The following is a 15,477-nucleotide window of genomic DNA, read 5'->3' as shown; positions in this document are numbered from 1 at the left end:
GGTTGCCCATACCGTAGTGGTTGTAACAGGACTTAGGTATAGAGAAAAGTCGTTTACGAGATGCGTCAGCACTTCTGTATTTGATGACGTTAGGGTGTCCTTTGCCGCGAATATCGAGATTGGGGCTGAGCTCGAGCGAGGCGGAAGTCTTCCCGAGGCGACGACCGAATTCTTCCTAACGTGCGCCATATTCGAGGGAGTGGCCTCCTATGGGATTCATGGTGGAGCAGGTACCTGAGGCCGAGCTCGGGCGAGGCAGAAACGATATCCGAGGTCGAGCTTAGCGTTGGGCGAGGCAGAGTTTGCGCCCGAGGGCAGGTCTGCCCTTCTATCATAATGGATGTCCCATCAAGGTATGGCAGGCGGTGTGCGTGTATAGTGGCGCATGCGTAATCATGTTGTTAGTCTTGGACAAGACCGCAGTCTTGTTGCCGATGTGCACCTGTAGCGTCGTGCAGGGTAGGTATGTGCATTGAATGCGGTTGTTCCCCCATTGGCCTTCGAACACGCTTTGTCTTTGTCGCCTAAGACGGGTTCGAGCGAGGCGGACATGGCGATTCTAGGGCGAGGTAACCTCGGGCGAGGTGGAGATGGGATCCCTAAGGTGTGGGAGGCTCGGGCGAGGTCTGCCCGAGCACGTGACCTATTCGAGATCGAGCTCGGGTGAGTCGGAGAATTTGAAAGGTTCTTGTGGGGGGGCTCGGTCAGGATGAAGCCTCTTTGGGATGACCCCCGGCCTGACCTCGGGTGATACAGAGATCTAATTCCTCATTCACGGGGGATGCACCTTGGCAGAATTATTTTAAGTACGTTTTAAGGGTGTAATCCGAGTACCCCTAATTATCGTACCTGATAACAACGATGGTGAAAGAAGTAGTTTCGACGATGAAGTAGCAGAGTCAACGACGTCGAAGCAGCAGGGTTGACGATGAGGTCGCTTCCCAGAAACCTTATACGCCCTCTCCCGGTGCAGGATCTCGAAGACGACAGGTTCTAGAGACCTTCTCTCCCGATCGTAGATGCACGTCGGCGGTCGGGATGAAGAGAACTACGGCGACAGCGCAGCTGTGAGCAGAGGCAAAAAAATCTAACTTGTGTTAGGATGGATTTGGCGCGGGCTATAAGGCGCCTTATATAGGGTCGTGACCACGAACCGATAAGCACCCACGATCTGATCTGCACGCTATCCACGAACCAATAGACTCACACTCCGATAATGGCTCAGATCCTTATCACGATCGAATAAGGCTCTAGACTTAACAACCAAACAACTAAAAAACGGCAAAAATAAGCATTGCCCCCACAAGGCGAGGGGCTGAATTTTGATGGACCATTCACGCTTTAGTTGTCGCGGGGGTCGTACGTGGCCACTTGCTTCGCATGCACGACAAACATAACCATGCATGAACAACGTAAAACTAGGGTTTAGGGTTACTAAGGCTTGAGTAAGACAACCAAAGTCATGTTTGAATGCACTATATTTAATAGTTAGTTACTAAAATTAGCTAAAGATATCTAAGAGCATCTCTAAAAGACTAGCTAAATGGCTTGTTAAGCTAAATTTTAGCTACTTAATAGCAAAATAACTCTCCAACAGACTAGCCATTTAACTTGTCAAGTTATCCGACTCTCTAAATTGACTCCCTCATTAGCAAAATTTGGCTACCAACTCGCTAGCCAAACTAACTTACATGTTATATAGAGTTTAATATTTATGGAGAGACAGATAAAGAGTCAAAAATAAAGAATCTCTTGGAGATGCTCTAAACAGTCTAATTAGTAGCTGAGTTATTAGTTACTTTTAGCAAATTAGCTAACTATACTAGCATTTTTTTAGCCACCTAATTATTAGCTTTAGTGCATTCAAATAATCCCTAAATGTCAAACAAAGTGATTTAAGTATTTTTTTTGTAACAATGAAAATATGTTGTTGTCTAATGATGTTATAAACCTTACAGACTAGTTAGTTCCTGCTGGGGTACGTATACATCTTTGTTCCTATTCCGCCCATCATGCTTCCACCAAACCAGCCACACCCACATTTGATCCTATTTAATAGCAGGGTGCAAGGGCATGTTGTGCAATAATTCACTTCTCTATATCCCAAATCCAAATTTTATAGCGCAATTGACATTGTTATCTCGTTTCGTAGCATGTACAATTATCTGTATTTCATGAAGATTTTGTAAGATGAAGTCGACTGATTTGAATTTTTTTGTTACCGTAGAGGGAGGTCGATGGATCGTAGTCCCCAGCATTTACTCAAATTTATGCTACCGTATATACTCTTGTGTACACTACTTTCAGGTTGGGAATATCCAACTCAAAAAATCCTGGCTTCACCACTAGTATTCGTTCTCGTCGACACAAGCTTCGGTAAGGCTTGCTGATGTTGTTCTGATTTCAGGTCCAGCTCTGCGTCCCAGATTTACTCAATTGTTCTCATCTTGGGTCCATCTGCATCACGGATTTACGTTGCACTCGTCCATAAATCGATCTCCTCGGTCAAGAAACCTCTTCCAGTACTTCTTGTAGTCCGGTATACCTAATTCAAGCCAAGGTTTCATGTTGCCATTGTAGTGCAATGATGCAGATCTCCGCGCAACCTCTTCATCGATTCCATAATCGTATCCAAGTCCAGCCAGGGTCAATTTTTCATCTAGGGGATATATTAGATGTTGGAAGGATAGCAAGCTCAGAGGAAATGCTGCTGCTCGCAGGGACAGCTCATCCTTGAATTCGAACTGTAACAGAACAAGAATGAGATAAATAACCTGCTAACAACATGAAGAAACATCCGAAATACACTAAAAGCTACCATTGTTTTCGAAGTTCTATTAGAGAAAATTCAACGAAAATGAAAGGAAGCAAACTATTTGGTTGCCCTGTGAAAATTCCTTTCAAGCCTTGTTTGGTTTGGTAGGAATTGGAAGGAAATGAAGAGTGTTGTAGGGGAATAAATCCCCAACAAGTCAACATCCCCCTCAATCCCCTTGGAAAGGGATTAACCGAACAAGGCCTAATGCAAGCATCCCCTTTTTACAACATTCTATAGCATGAATTTACTGGCCTGGAACAATACTAACCTTTTGCATGAGCAACAGATAGTTCTCTGTGACATTATGCTCCCTCCATTTATCCAAATTAATCAAATTCACCCCCGACATCCATACACACGACTCGGGATCATATGCTGTTTTACCCAAGACATTTTTCATTTCACCAAGTTTCAGATCGCAAAACTCGGCAGCGCCATTTACCTTGTCTCCCATATCAATATGCCACAAGAAAGACAGATCACGTTGAACAACTACATCGTCATCCAACACAACCACCTTGTTTAGATACTTGAAGATTTCTGGAATAACAAAATGTGAGTGGCTGAACAGTGACAGATATTTCATTCTAGTGTTTTCAGTAGGCTGCTTAGTGCTCCTAATCAGAACACGGAACTCCTCTGGCAAAAACAGCTGCCGGATAGTATACTTTGGAAGTTTTTCCAAAACAATTGCTTCATAGTTTATGACATGGATAGCTGCATTTTTATACGAAATCCTGGTAAACCAATGTTTCATGGCATAAAAGTTCTGAGCATCAGTTAGGATATGAAAAGCAAGGTATCCTGGCTCCTGCAAAAAGACCAGTGAGTATGCTAGGGATGCACAGCTCAGAAGATAGTGTATAGATTAACATTGTAAATATCAGCCAAATACCTTACAACTGCTCACAGTTGAGTTGATCACTACAGAAGCCGCAAGAATATTCCTAGATAGTATAACATAGTGCTTGTATTCTGGTCTGCTCAACTTCCCAGGAGAATCATCAGAATCCAATGAAGATGATTTGAAATATTCTAGTGTCAACCTCATAGAAAGGCAATGGTGACTTTTCGGCAATGTATGGGCACCGAGATTGTACAGGAATGCACTCTGCTTCATATGAAAACGAGCTTCATCCTCAGTCATGTCAAGTATCTGGCGAAGCTTCCTGTCAACATTCTTACAATCTACTGTGCAAGATTTGGCTCTCGCTATTGTTCGCTCCATCTGCTTCATCCTTTTGTTGATACTGAAATCACAAAACAACTTGTCATTCAAATTATCTAAGTACTAAGCCCTACTGATGATTGGAAATAATGTCCCTAGATTAAATTAAATCTCCTTGTCTCTTGCATAAATATATCCCCTAAGGAGCATTCAGAAAAAAATAGATCATCTTAACCTATAGGACACCCCAATTCAATCTAATAAAATTTGTTCTTAGTAACATAGTCATCACACAATCAGCTTTAAGACTAATCATCACACGAAACTATGATCTTAAGAAGTAAAATTTGATTCTTACAAGGATGGTAGATCAGCATCAACTGATGATGCACTAAGAATCCTCTCATGGTCTTGTATGTTTTGCTTCATTTCCTGAGTCAGAGCTTCCTGTCCTTGAATTTTTGCAATGCTTGGATAGTATGAGCGTGCTACGAAGAGTTGATCTTTTAGCCTTTTCACTATATAATCTTTCATTATTTCTTTGTGCTCAATAGACCAGAGACAATAACTCCCAAATTCAAGTTGACAGGACTTCGCCTTTTCCACTTCATCAGCCTTTTCACCTTCTTGGTTAGTATCCTGAAAGGACAGGTTGCGTTTTGGCGAACATCAGCACAACTCAGGCTGATGCAAATCAGGTGGAACTAAAATGAACACTGGTACAAAACACGAGTTTAGGCTTTGAAGAAAAATGTATAAGGATGCACTATATTCTACTCAAGATTGTCTTAACACAAGCTTAACTTTTGGATTAGTTATGATGATAGAATATTCAAAAAGTTGCATCATGTAACCTATGATCTTAAACATTGAGCTGAACATAATTTATATATGACCATTTTAGTGTGTGTATTTCTTGTGTGTTGCATGAAAAGTTTGGTAATGAAAGGTGTCTTTTTTCGCAAACATGTAGGAGAGTTATGTATCTTTATACTAAAGATAGAACGAATGGACCCTTACAACACAACCTCAACGGAAGATGTCTTAAAATAAGAAACTTGTGAAATGACATGAAGTAGCAGTTCTGAAACAACAAAGTACAACTTTGAAAGCTACAGATCATTACTCTTGCGACTTTAGTAGAATCCGTCACATCCGCTGATGGTTCAACTTTTGGTGCTGCAAAAACTGTGCATGTTGGCAATTAATGGGTCAGATGTAAGTAAAAGCAAAATAGCTACAACAACAGATGTGAAAAAAGATGCCCACGAAAAAATGATAGGGACCAACTACCACTAAATAACTTTGACCGAGTATTATAGTGACAAAGACAACCTTATGATAGGCAACATAAGCCAGGTGGCTTGTCTGTCTGGACTCAAGCGATAGTTGGGTAAAAATAATTGATGATAGGTTCTAAAGTAATTCTTCGACAAGAGAGGGAGTCAAGAGGAAGGAAATGAAAAAACTAACTTGACAGCTAAAATTTAATTCAACATCAAAAGGTGAAAGATTGAAAGAGCCATGAACATCAAGAAAAAAATATCTTAAAGCTAAAACTAGGGGTAAAAGGGGAAATGAAATATTCCATAAACCAGGAATCGTTTGTTGTAAAAGTGATATCATTTATGACCGTTGGCCCATTGGCCATTGCTACACTTGTTTTTTTTTAATTTCTAGTCTCAATAAAGTTTTGATTTCTAATTTCTTTTAGCAATCAGCACTGTATTGATGTCACCACCAAAGAGTTAAGTTGAAAATATGGTGAGTTCCTGACTGACCGGAAATCATTTTCGTTTAGAAAACACTGTTACTGATCTTTCCGGTCATCTTCATCCCTATGATGTCCACATATAATTTTCACTGTGGTACAATTGAGGGCTCGTACAACCCCAATGACCCTGGCATAGCTTAAAATTTACACACCTTGAACAATGTTCTAGCATTATCAGCAATGGCATTTGAACTTTTGGCCTTGTACTGCTATGACATACCTTTTGGTTTAGCATCATCCCTTGTCGTGTTGCTACCAATTTGCTTATGCTGACGAACGACTCCTGCACTGCCTTTGGAGATGTTCTTCTCTGGTGTTTGTTGATGAATGACTCCAGCACTGCCTTTGGAGATGTTCTTCTCCGGTGTTTGTTGATGAATGACTGCAGCACTGCCTTTGGAGATGTTCTTCTCTGGTGTTCGTTGATGAATCGTTCCTGCACTACTTCTGGGGATCTTCTCCGGCGCATCCTGAGAGAAATGCAACTGTCACGAACTGCAGAAGCAACCTTCAATTCAAAATGCTTAAGCAATTTTCAGCGATAGATTCACTTGTACTTCATGCGCGCAAAATGGAGAGAAAAATAGTTAAAATAATTGTTCCTACAGCACTAACAGGTGAGGAAGCAACCCACAAAGCATTGCCTCTGATTGCAGAACACGTAGGCTTTCGAAGCGCTTCAAACTTCGCGATCGGTCTTAAACAGGACATAACTAATAGACATCATTTCGGTGCCCCCCGCAATAACGTCTATCCATTCCAAACAAAACAAAATCACAAAGAAAACAATCGCTTTCAATAAAAGTAACAGCCAACAGACCTGTCGCTCTCCACTGTCAGCGCCACTGCGACGCCTCTTCTCCACGTGATCCAACGAAGGCAGAACGACCTCCTGAATCCAGCGCGGAGAAGGAAAACATGGGTGAGAAATAAAAATAGCGGAAATCAGCGAGCCGTCCCCGCTCGCACATGGTGACGTCCAAATCAATCACCATCAAGGACTGCTGCGGGCAGGAGAGAGGGTTGGAAACAGCGGGGTACCTGTCGGTGCCGCTCCTCCGTCGTCACGTACCCTGCATCGCGCGCACAAGCACAAGCACAAGCACCAATCGGGAAGTAAGCCAACCGAAGCCAATCCCGAAAGTAACCAACACGGCCGCGCAGTAGCCGGACGGACGAGCAACCGCTGCAGGGAGCTGGAGGCTGGAGCCCCAGATCTACCGGCGGGGACGCGCGCGGTGATCCGAGCACGCGCATTGGGAGGAAGCGAGCGAGGGAGGGTACGGTACGTACCGGAGGGGGCGCGGTCGAAGAGGAAGGCCAAGGGCACGAGCAGGGAGCAGAGGACGAGCGCAAGCACCGCCACGCGCGGGCCCCTCCGCCTCTTGAGCGCCGCCGGTAGCAGCGGCTGCGCCTTCATTGCGTCCTCCTCCTCCTCGGGTTCCCGGCGCCCGCTGCCCCTCCGATGATCATCTCACTCACTGCGGCGGGGGGGCAGGGCGCTGGGCGGGTTGGGGGCCTGGGGGTTTGCTTTGATCGAGGCGGCGCAGTGCGGTTGGGACTTGGGTGCGGCCGCCGAGCGCCGAGTGAAGTGAGCCAGCCACAGCCAGTGGGCCGTCTGGCGACAGGGAGGGTGCTGATTGGAGCCTAGGTGGGTGGGCTCAACCTCGTGCCAAAAAAACCACCGTGTCTGTCTGTGTGTACCCAACTACCCATCGGGCACGAATTGTTTTTTATGATGACAAATGTACAGTACATTGTATTCTAATACTATCTCCATCAACTTGGTTATATCCATATCCGTATTCGAACTCCACTCCGCGAAAAATGCAGAGCAAAACAGTATTTCTATACTATATTTAAAGCATCAGTTTTAACGGTCGTCATGCGTCATTTTTTTTACAAATAACCTCTCACAGCTATTTCAAATTAATCTGCTGCACGTCTATATATGCCAACGCCCGACACGGGCTAGATACACGCGGGCCACAACTATGGCACAGGCACGTCATGTCGGCCTGCTAACTCTGTCGGGCCAGCCCGTTAGCCCGTCGATCCATTTAATTAAATCAGCGTAACGACGCTCGACACGGGCTAGATGCACGCGGGCCGCAACTATGGCACAGGCACGTCATGCCGGCCTGCTAACTGTGTCGGGCCAGCCCGTTAGCCCGTCGATCCATTTAATTAAATCAGCGTAGCGACGCCCGACACGAGCCGGCCTGCTAAGTGTGTCGGGCCAGCTCGTTAGCCCGTCGATCCATTTAATTAAATCAGCGTAAAATGTTAAAAAACGAGGCAGGAGGTGGGTTTCGAACCCATGCCCTGATGGAAGAAGGGCGGGAGACACTGGATGAAACTGTCTAACCAGTAGAACATCACACTAAGATGTTTTTAATATTGAATATAAATTGTATATAGGTATATACATTTTTTTGTAAAATAAAAAAATAATCGTGTCGGGCCGGACCAGCACTACGGCCCGAGGCTATAGCCCAAGCACGACACGACGTTCTTGGCTCTTGCAAATATTAGGTTGTTTCTGGGACCACATTGGTGTGATGTATTACATGGTGTTTGAGGTTGCTGAATTGGTTGGAGCAGCAATGTTTTGTCACACTAACAGCAAAATGAAAGGTTATTTGTTGGTTTTAAACATTAGTAATTGCTACGAAGTAGCATAATTTATATGGAATACATCCAGTTTTTATTGATGCCTGACTTTAGCAATCACTTCATATTTTGATCTATCTTTTTTATAAGTTTGACTTCATGAGACTTATTTTAGAAACTTGATCTCACAAACTTTCTCTTATTTGGTCTCTGTATGATGGAATTATATCATTTTATAATCTCTATTCATTCAGTCAATCGTTGTGAACTCTCTTCTAATCGCTCACTTCATTGGTCGTGTTGTGCCAAGACATATTTGCATGGAGTAAACAATAACATCAGTTAGCCAAATCAAAAATATATTATACAGAGAGCGGAGACAATCAATAAAAAATCTTGAATTTTTTTGATGGATAATTTACATGGGTATTGTTGTAAGTCGTCGCAACGCACGGGCAACCGACTAGTATAGGTAAACTTTGAGTGAAATCAGACTAAATAATAGATGTTAACACGACACTATTGGAAATTGTGCGATAAAACTATTCATTAGAATGGTCTTAAAAGATTTCTTATGGTAATCATAAATCATTTAATTACACAGTAAAATATAGGAAATATAGTGACGGATGTTAGCAGTCTCAACCCTCCATGTCATCTAGTTTCTATAGCATTAATCCAGCTGCCACATAGGCCAAAAGATAATATGGCAAATAATTAAATGAAGAAAGAATAACAAACTGGGTCTTGCATAAGACTTAGTTTCAACACGATATCCAAGACAAAATAAGAGAAGAGGAATATAAAATTCAATTAAATAATATTGATGTTTACATTGGAGAGGTAGTGTCTAGTAGTAGTTTCTAGATGACGTGCAGCCTATAAAAACTATAAGTAGAGTCATGGGTTGGGACACCTCTAAAACCAACCAACTTTATTTCCGTAGTCTAAAGGCATCACAGTACAGGTTGGCATATGCCCTTCCCAAACTAGAGGCCTACAAGCTCCTAGAAATAGGATGCAGCAATCCCTCAGTTTGTGATCATGTTTTTCCTTTTTCAGCAAGGAAAATTTCATTGCATACAAAGGTTTGATACAAATTATCTCCTCACCTCTGCAATAACAATATGCACACAGTTTAGAAAAAATGACAATCACATGTCTAATGGCTCTCAATCCAATGACCGTCGTCACCCATGTGTCTGAGAAAATAACCTCGTGGCCACATATTCCTAATGTTGTGAACTTCCATCGCTAGTGGTGGATCAGGAATGAATCAAAGGGGGCTACTAAGTCGACTAATTGTGGCACTAGTGGCTTAACGACAAGCGGTTGGTACCTTGTAGTGGGCTTAACCTATTAGCGATGGAGGTCCATCACCCATATCAAGATTTCTCTAGGCCAACCACGCTTACCTTGGAGGTTCTTTCGAGACATACTTCCAAAAAATAAGATTCACCTTATTGGTATAAATATTATATTAATCTTATTAAGCCTTGAACCAGGATATCACAATCCAACCGAGCAAGGATATCACAATCCATCTCCCTTAGAAGATTGATGCCCTCGTCGGTCAAAATCACAAGCCAGGAACATCCCCTCTTGACCATGTTTGTGTGTCTAATATCGTCATATGTTATGCCATGTGACCATTCTGGCCCACACACGCCCGTGAAAATGACGAGATCGACTCTAATACCATTTGTAACACCCCGCCCACTCCTGAACCGGCGATACTTACTCCTGTCGTCTCTCTAAGTTCATAGACCATCTCCACATAACAACACGAGTCTTCTATGCGCACTTTATCCTCACTCATGCGCACCCGAAAAAACTTCTTGGACGGTCACCCATCCTAAGATTTTTTCAGGCCAACCACACTTAACTCAGAGGTCCTTTTGAGGTAGGCTTTCCGAAAAGAAGATGCGCCTTATTGGTATAAGTATTCTATTAATCCTATTACACCTTGAGCTACGATATCACTATCCAATTATTGTGATATCCTAGTGAAAGGGAAATGTGCCCTTGGGCCATTTCTAAGTATTTTGGTGATTGAGTGCCAACACAAGTGGACTTATGTTAATCTATGCAAAGTGATGGATAAAGTGCAAATCAAGTAAAAAGGTATGTTTCTAAGACTTAGTACATTGTTTTGGAGACTAATGTATTGTGTCTAAGTGCTGGAAACAGGAGAAATCAAGTTGGAAAAGAGATGGCGTTGTTCAGCCAAAGACAACTCGGTCTGGGTGCACCGGACTGTCCGGTGCGCCAGGCCGGCGTCTGTCAACTGGCTGCTCTCGGGAAGCAATTAACGGCGTACGGCTATAAATCACCTGTCCGGTGGTGCACCAGACTATCCGGTGAGCCAACTGTTGGCCGGGCCAACGGTCGGCCGCATAATACGCGCGCGACGCGTGGCAGAGCTAACGGTCAGAAGGGGCACCGGACTGTCCGGTGTGCACCGGACAGTGTCCGGTGCGCCAATGACTCTGAACCGCCAACGGTCGGGTTCGCCAAAGAAGGAAAGAAATCCGCACCGGACAGTGTCCGGTGGTGCACCGGACTGTCCGGTGCGCCAGGCGACAGAAGACAAGAATTGCCTTCCTGGAATGCTCTCAACGGCTCCTAGCTGCCTTGGGGCTACCCCTAGGTGCATGGAGGAGTACACCAAGCAACCCTTGAGCATTGTTGATCATTCACACTTCATTCTCGCACACTTGTTCGACATTCTTAGTGATTTGAGCTCCGTTCTAGTGAGAACCTTGTGATACTCTTTTGAGCTCAAGTCTTGGTCTTGTGTGTGCGTATTTGCTGTGGATTTGAGTGTGTTGCTTCCCTTCCTTACTCTAGTGCTTTATTGTGATTCTTATTGTAAGGGCGAGAGACTCCAAGTTGTGGAGATTCCTCGCAAACGGGAAAGAGAAAAGTAAAGAAGAACACCATGGTATTCAAGTTGATCATTGGATCACTTGAGAGGAGTTGAGTGCAACTCTCGTCCGTTGGGACGCCACAACGTGGAGTAGGCAAGTTTTGTACTTGGCCGAACCACGGGATAAATCCTCGTGTCTCTTGTGCTTGTCCTTATTGTTTCTATTGTGCTTCACAAGAGCTCTCCTTTCTACTCACTTGATTTCATTGTTCTAACTCTTAATCAAGTTTGTGGTGTTAAGTTTTATAGGATCACCTATTCACCCCCCCCCCCCTCTAGGTGCTCTCAATTGGTATCTGTCGGCGTTTCGAGACCGGGGGGTCCCTGGGCCGACGAGTGAATGTCGCCGCGTGCCCCAGCCCAGATGGGTCGGCGCGAGGCCGAGCGCGAAGGGGGAGAAAGGTGGTCGGAGACCAGCGTGAGAGAGGTGGAAATCCCGCGGCCTTCGTGTTCGTCCCGCGCCCAGGTCGGGTGCACTTGCAGTAGGGGGTTACAAGCGTCCACGCGGGTGAGGGAGCGAGCGGCCTTACGCGAGCGCGTGTCTCGTCCTCGTCCCCGCGCGGCCAACCCTCTGTAAGAGGGCCCTGGTCCTTCCTTTTATAGGCGTAAGGAGAGGATCCAGGTGTACAATGGGGGGTGTAGCAGAGTGCTACGTGTCTAGCGGAGGGGAGCTAGCGCCCTAAGTACATGCTGTCGTGGCAGCCGGAGAGGTTTTGGCACCCGGTTCGTGTGATGTCATGGCCGTCGGAGGAGCGCTGGAGCCAGGCGGAAGGACAGCTGTCGGGGCTGTCGGGTCCTTGCTGACGTCCTCTTGCTTCCGTAAGGGGGCGGAGAGCTGCCGTCATCAGGGAGCGTGTGGGGCGCCATCATTGCCTATCTGGCGGAGCGAGCCAGATGGGACGCCGGTCTTGCTCCTCGTAGCCCGAGTCAGCTTGGGGTAGGGTAATGATGGCGCCTCTTGTCGACGTGGTCGGTCTGCGCCCTAGGTTAGGCGATGTGGAGGCTCCTCCGAGGTCGAGGTCGAGTCTGTCTTCCGTGGTCGTGGTCGAGTCCGAGCCCCTGGGTCGGGCGAGGCGGAGACCGTCGGCTAAGGCCAGGGCTGAGTCCGAGCCCTGGGGTCGGGCGAAGCGGAGTTCGTCGTCTTCTGGGGCTGAGCCCAAGTCTGAGCCCTAGGTCAGGCGGAGCGGAGTTCGCCGTCTTCTGGGGCTTAGCCCAAGTCCGAGCCCTGGGTCGGGCGGAGCGGAGTCCGCCGTCTTCCGGGGCTTAGCCCAAGTCCGAGCCCTGGGTCGGGCGGAGCGGAGTTCGCCGTCTTCCGGGGCTTAGCCCAAGTCCGAGCCCTGGGTCGGGCAGAGCGGAGCTTCCTATGGCGCCTGAGGCCGGGCCTGACTGCCTGTCAGCCTCACCCTGTCTAGTGGCACTGCAGCCGGTGCGGCGCAGGCGGCGCTGTCCTTCTGTCAGGTCGGTCAGTGGAGCGGTGAAGTGACTGCGGTCACTTCGGCTCTGTCGACTGAAGGGCGCGCGTCAGGATAAAGGTGTCAGGCCACCTTTGCATTAAATGCTCCTGCGATTTGGTCGGTCGGCGCGGCGATTTGGTCAGGGTTGCTTCTTGGCGAAGACAGGGCCTCGGGCAAGCCGGAATTATGTTCGTCGCTGGAGGGGGGCCTCGGGCGAGACAGAGATCCTCCGGGGTCGGCTGCCCGTGTCCGAGGCTAGGCTCGGGCGAGGCGTGATCGAGTCCCTCGAATGGACCGATCCCTAACTTAATCGCACCCATCAGGCCTTTGCAGCTTTATGCTGATGGGGGTTACCAGCTGAGAATTAGGAGACTTGAGGGTACCCCTAATTATGGTCCCCGACAGTAGCCCCCGAGCCTCGAAGGGAGTGTTAGCACTCGCTTGGAGGCTTTCGTCGCACTTTTTTGCAAGGGGATCAACCTTTCTCGGTTGCGTTTTGTTCCGGTGGGTGCGCGCGAGCGCACCCGCCGGGTGTACCCCCGAGGCCTCGGAGGAGTGGTTTGACTCCTCCGAGGTCTTAATGCCTCGCGTAATGCTTCGGCTGGTCTGGTCATTCCCTCATGCGAGCTGGCCGTAGCCCGGGTGCACGGTCGGGTCCCAAGTTCTCGGGCTGGTATGTTGACGCTATCAACGGTTTGGCCGGAGCCGGGTTTGCGAGAGCAGCCCCCGAGCCTCTGCACAGGGCGAGAGGACGATCAGGGATAGACTCGACTTTTTTACATACGCCCCTGCGTCGCCTTTTCGCAAGGAGGAGGGGGGAAAGCGCCATGTTGCCCTCGTTGGGCGCCGAACATGGTGTCTCCGGTGAGCTGCTGGCGGGTAATCCGAGCGGACGTTCGTGCCCCATTTGCTAGGGGTCGGCTAGAGGCCCAGAGGCGCGCCCAAAAGTACCTGTGGGTGATCTGCCGGACCCGGTCCCCTGTCGACGGGGTCCGAGGGCTCGATGCCTCCCTCTGATGGGATTCCGTTACAAGATCGTTCCCGCTGGTCTCGGAAATGTCCTAGGGTACCTCGGGAGCGCAGCCCGAGCCTTGGTTATGTATCGAACGTACCCATGGTCATCCCTCGCTCTGTGTCTGAGGCGGCTGTGAACCCTTCGAGGGCCAGCCTTCGAACCCCTGATCAGTAGTGGGCGCGGAGCCCGAGTAGCCTGAGGCGGTCGTTGAACCCTTCCGAGGGGCCGGCCTTCGAACCTCTGACCAGTAGTGGGTGTGGAGCCCACGTGCTCTGAGGCGGCTGTTGAACCCCTCCGAGGGGCCAGCCTTCGAACCTCTGATCAGTAGGGAGGCTCGGAGCCTGGTTCCTTCACGGAGAAGGATCCTTCTCGGGGTATCCCCTTTCCCGGTCCCTGTTGTAAGAGAGAGAAAGAGGAAAAAAGGAAAAGGATACGAAATCGAATGATGTGGCGTACCTTTTTTGACGCGGTCATTATGGTGAAGGCGAAGCGTCGCTCGCTTCCCCTGCCAGAGGCGCCGCCTTTCCCGCCGCGGAGTTAATGCGACGGGGCGTGCGGTTCGCGGGGCGGCCGTTGCGCGTGCGCGAGCCGTTCAAGGAATAGAACACGGGTGCGTCGTCTTCAAGCCGTGAGAGAGGGTTCTCTCGCTGCCCCCGGATGGGACGTAAGCCTGGCTGTCGACGTGACCGCTGCTCTTGCCCGCCTGCCACCGCCATTACTGCCGGCCCATTTTTTTGCTGCATTGACCGTTGCGCCAGGCTGGTGCTGCTTGGTCGTGCGTAGGGTTGCCTCGAGTCGCGGTTCTGGTTCCGCAGTCGAGGAGGCGTGGCAGTGGCGCGGGTGGCGGTGCAGTTGCTCGCACGCAGCATCCGGCGCGTCGGTTGCATGACGCGTGGGCCTGGGCCTCCATGCTGGGCGTGTTGGAAGTCGGAGAAGTGCGCCCACTTGGCGCGGTTGCATGCCGCCTGCATGGCTACCCGCCCTTTCGCCCGCTGGTCTGGGCAAAAGTGGAGGGCCGCTTGTAACCGCTGGACGGTTGCATGCACCGCGCGCGGCGGTTTGGCTTCTTCTGCTCTGGGCCGGCTTGCATGACGTGTGGGACCCAGCCCCCGCGCCGTAGGGGAGGACCTTGGAGCGTGTTGGAGAAGACTCAGCCCACGACGGCTGGGGACGCAAGTAGGGAGAGTCGCCTTTAAAAGGTGGGTGACCCCCTTGAAAGGCGACCATGTCTTCGTGCTCCCTTATGCATCGTGTCTTTCCACCTTCCGAGCCCCCGGATGGAGGATGCTCGCAGTCCTTCCGCCTTGTCGTTGGAGGAACGCAACTCTGTGGGAGTTGGTACCTTTCAGCCATCGCTCGGCTTCAAGGATTTTCATCAGTCAGCCCGGCTGCACCCCTCCGCCGGCGGTCACCCGAGACGGTGATCACCAGCCCCTAGGTGGGGAGAAGCGAGCCGGGCTGCGATCTTGGTCCCACCCTCAGCTTCAAGGATGTTCATCATCCTCGCTGGGGTGGAGACCGGGCTGAGTAGGAGCTCTACCTCCCGCGCGGGTTCGTGGGTCGGCCTCTCCTTCGGTGTTCGAGGGAGAGGGCGCTCACTGGCCCTACGGGCGGGTCGGACTTCGACAACGCGGGGCTGGTCGACGGCGGGCGTCGTCAGCCTTAGCGCGCCGGGCTCGTCGGCTTGGCTCCCGGTGCCCCCTCTT

General features: G+C 48.8%; 1 protein-coding gene across 1 annotated transcript; it reads right to left on the bottom strand.

The window, feature by feature from the left end:
* Positions 1 to 2,192: 2,192 nt before the first annotated feature.
* On the bottom strand, positions 2,193 to 7,231 carry LOC100192027 (uncharacterized). The gene is made up of 9 exons (NM_001365508.1): positions 7,054 to 7,231; positions 6,802 to 6,833; positions 6,581 to 6,652; positions 5,981 to 6,230; positions 5,113 to 5,174; positions 4,345 to 4,625; positions 3,714 to 4,068; positions 3,087 to 3,629; positions 2,193 to 2,744 (listed from the first exon to the last, which is right to left on the bottom strand). Exons 1-9 carry the CDS (start codon positions 7,178 to 7,180, stop codon positions 2,463 to 2,465), a joined length of 2,004 nt encoding a protein of 667 aa, NP_001352437.1. The 5' UTR covers positions 7,181 to 7,231; the 3' UTR covers positions 2,193 to 2,462.
* Between the last annotated feature and the right edge of the window lie 8,246 nt (positions 7,232 to 15,477).

The sequence above is a fragment of the Zea mays genome, chromosome 2 (genome assembly GCF_902167145.1).
Source record: "Zea mays cultivar B73 chromosome 2, Zm-B73-REFERENCE-NAM-5.0, whole genome shotgun sequence".
Classification (NCBI taxonomy): domain Eukaryota; kingdom Viridiplantae; phylum Streptophyta; class Magnoliopsida; order Poales; family Poaceae; genus Zea; species Zea mays.
The sequence above is the reverse complement of the archived record's forward strand: the minus strand, read 5'-3'. Positions and strand labels throughout refer to the sequence as shown.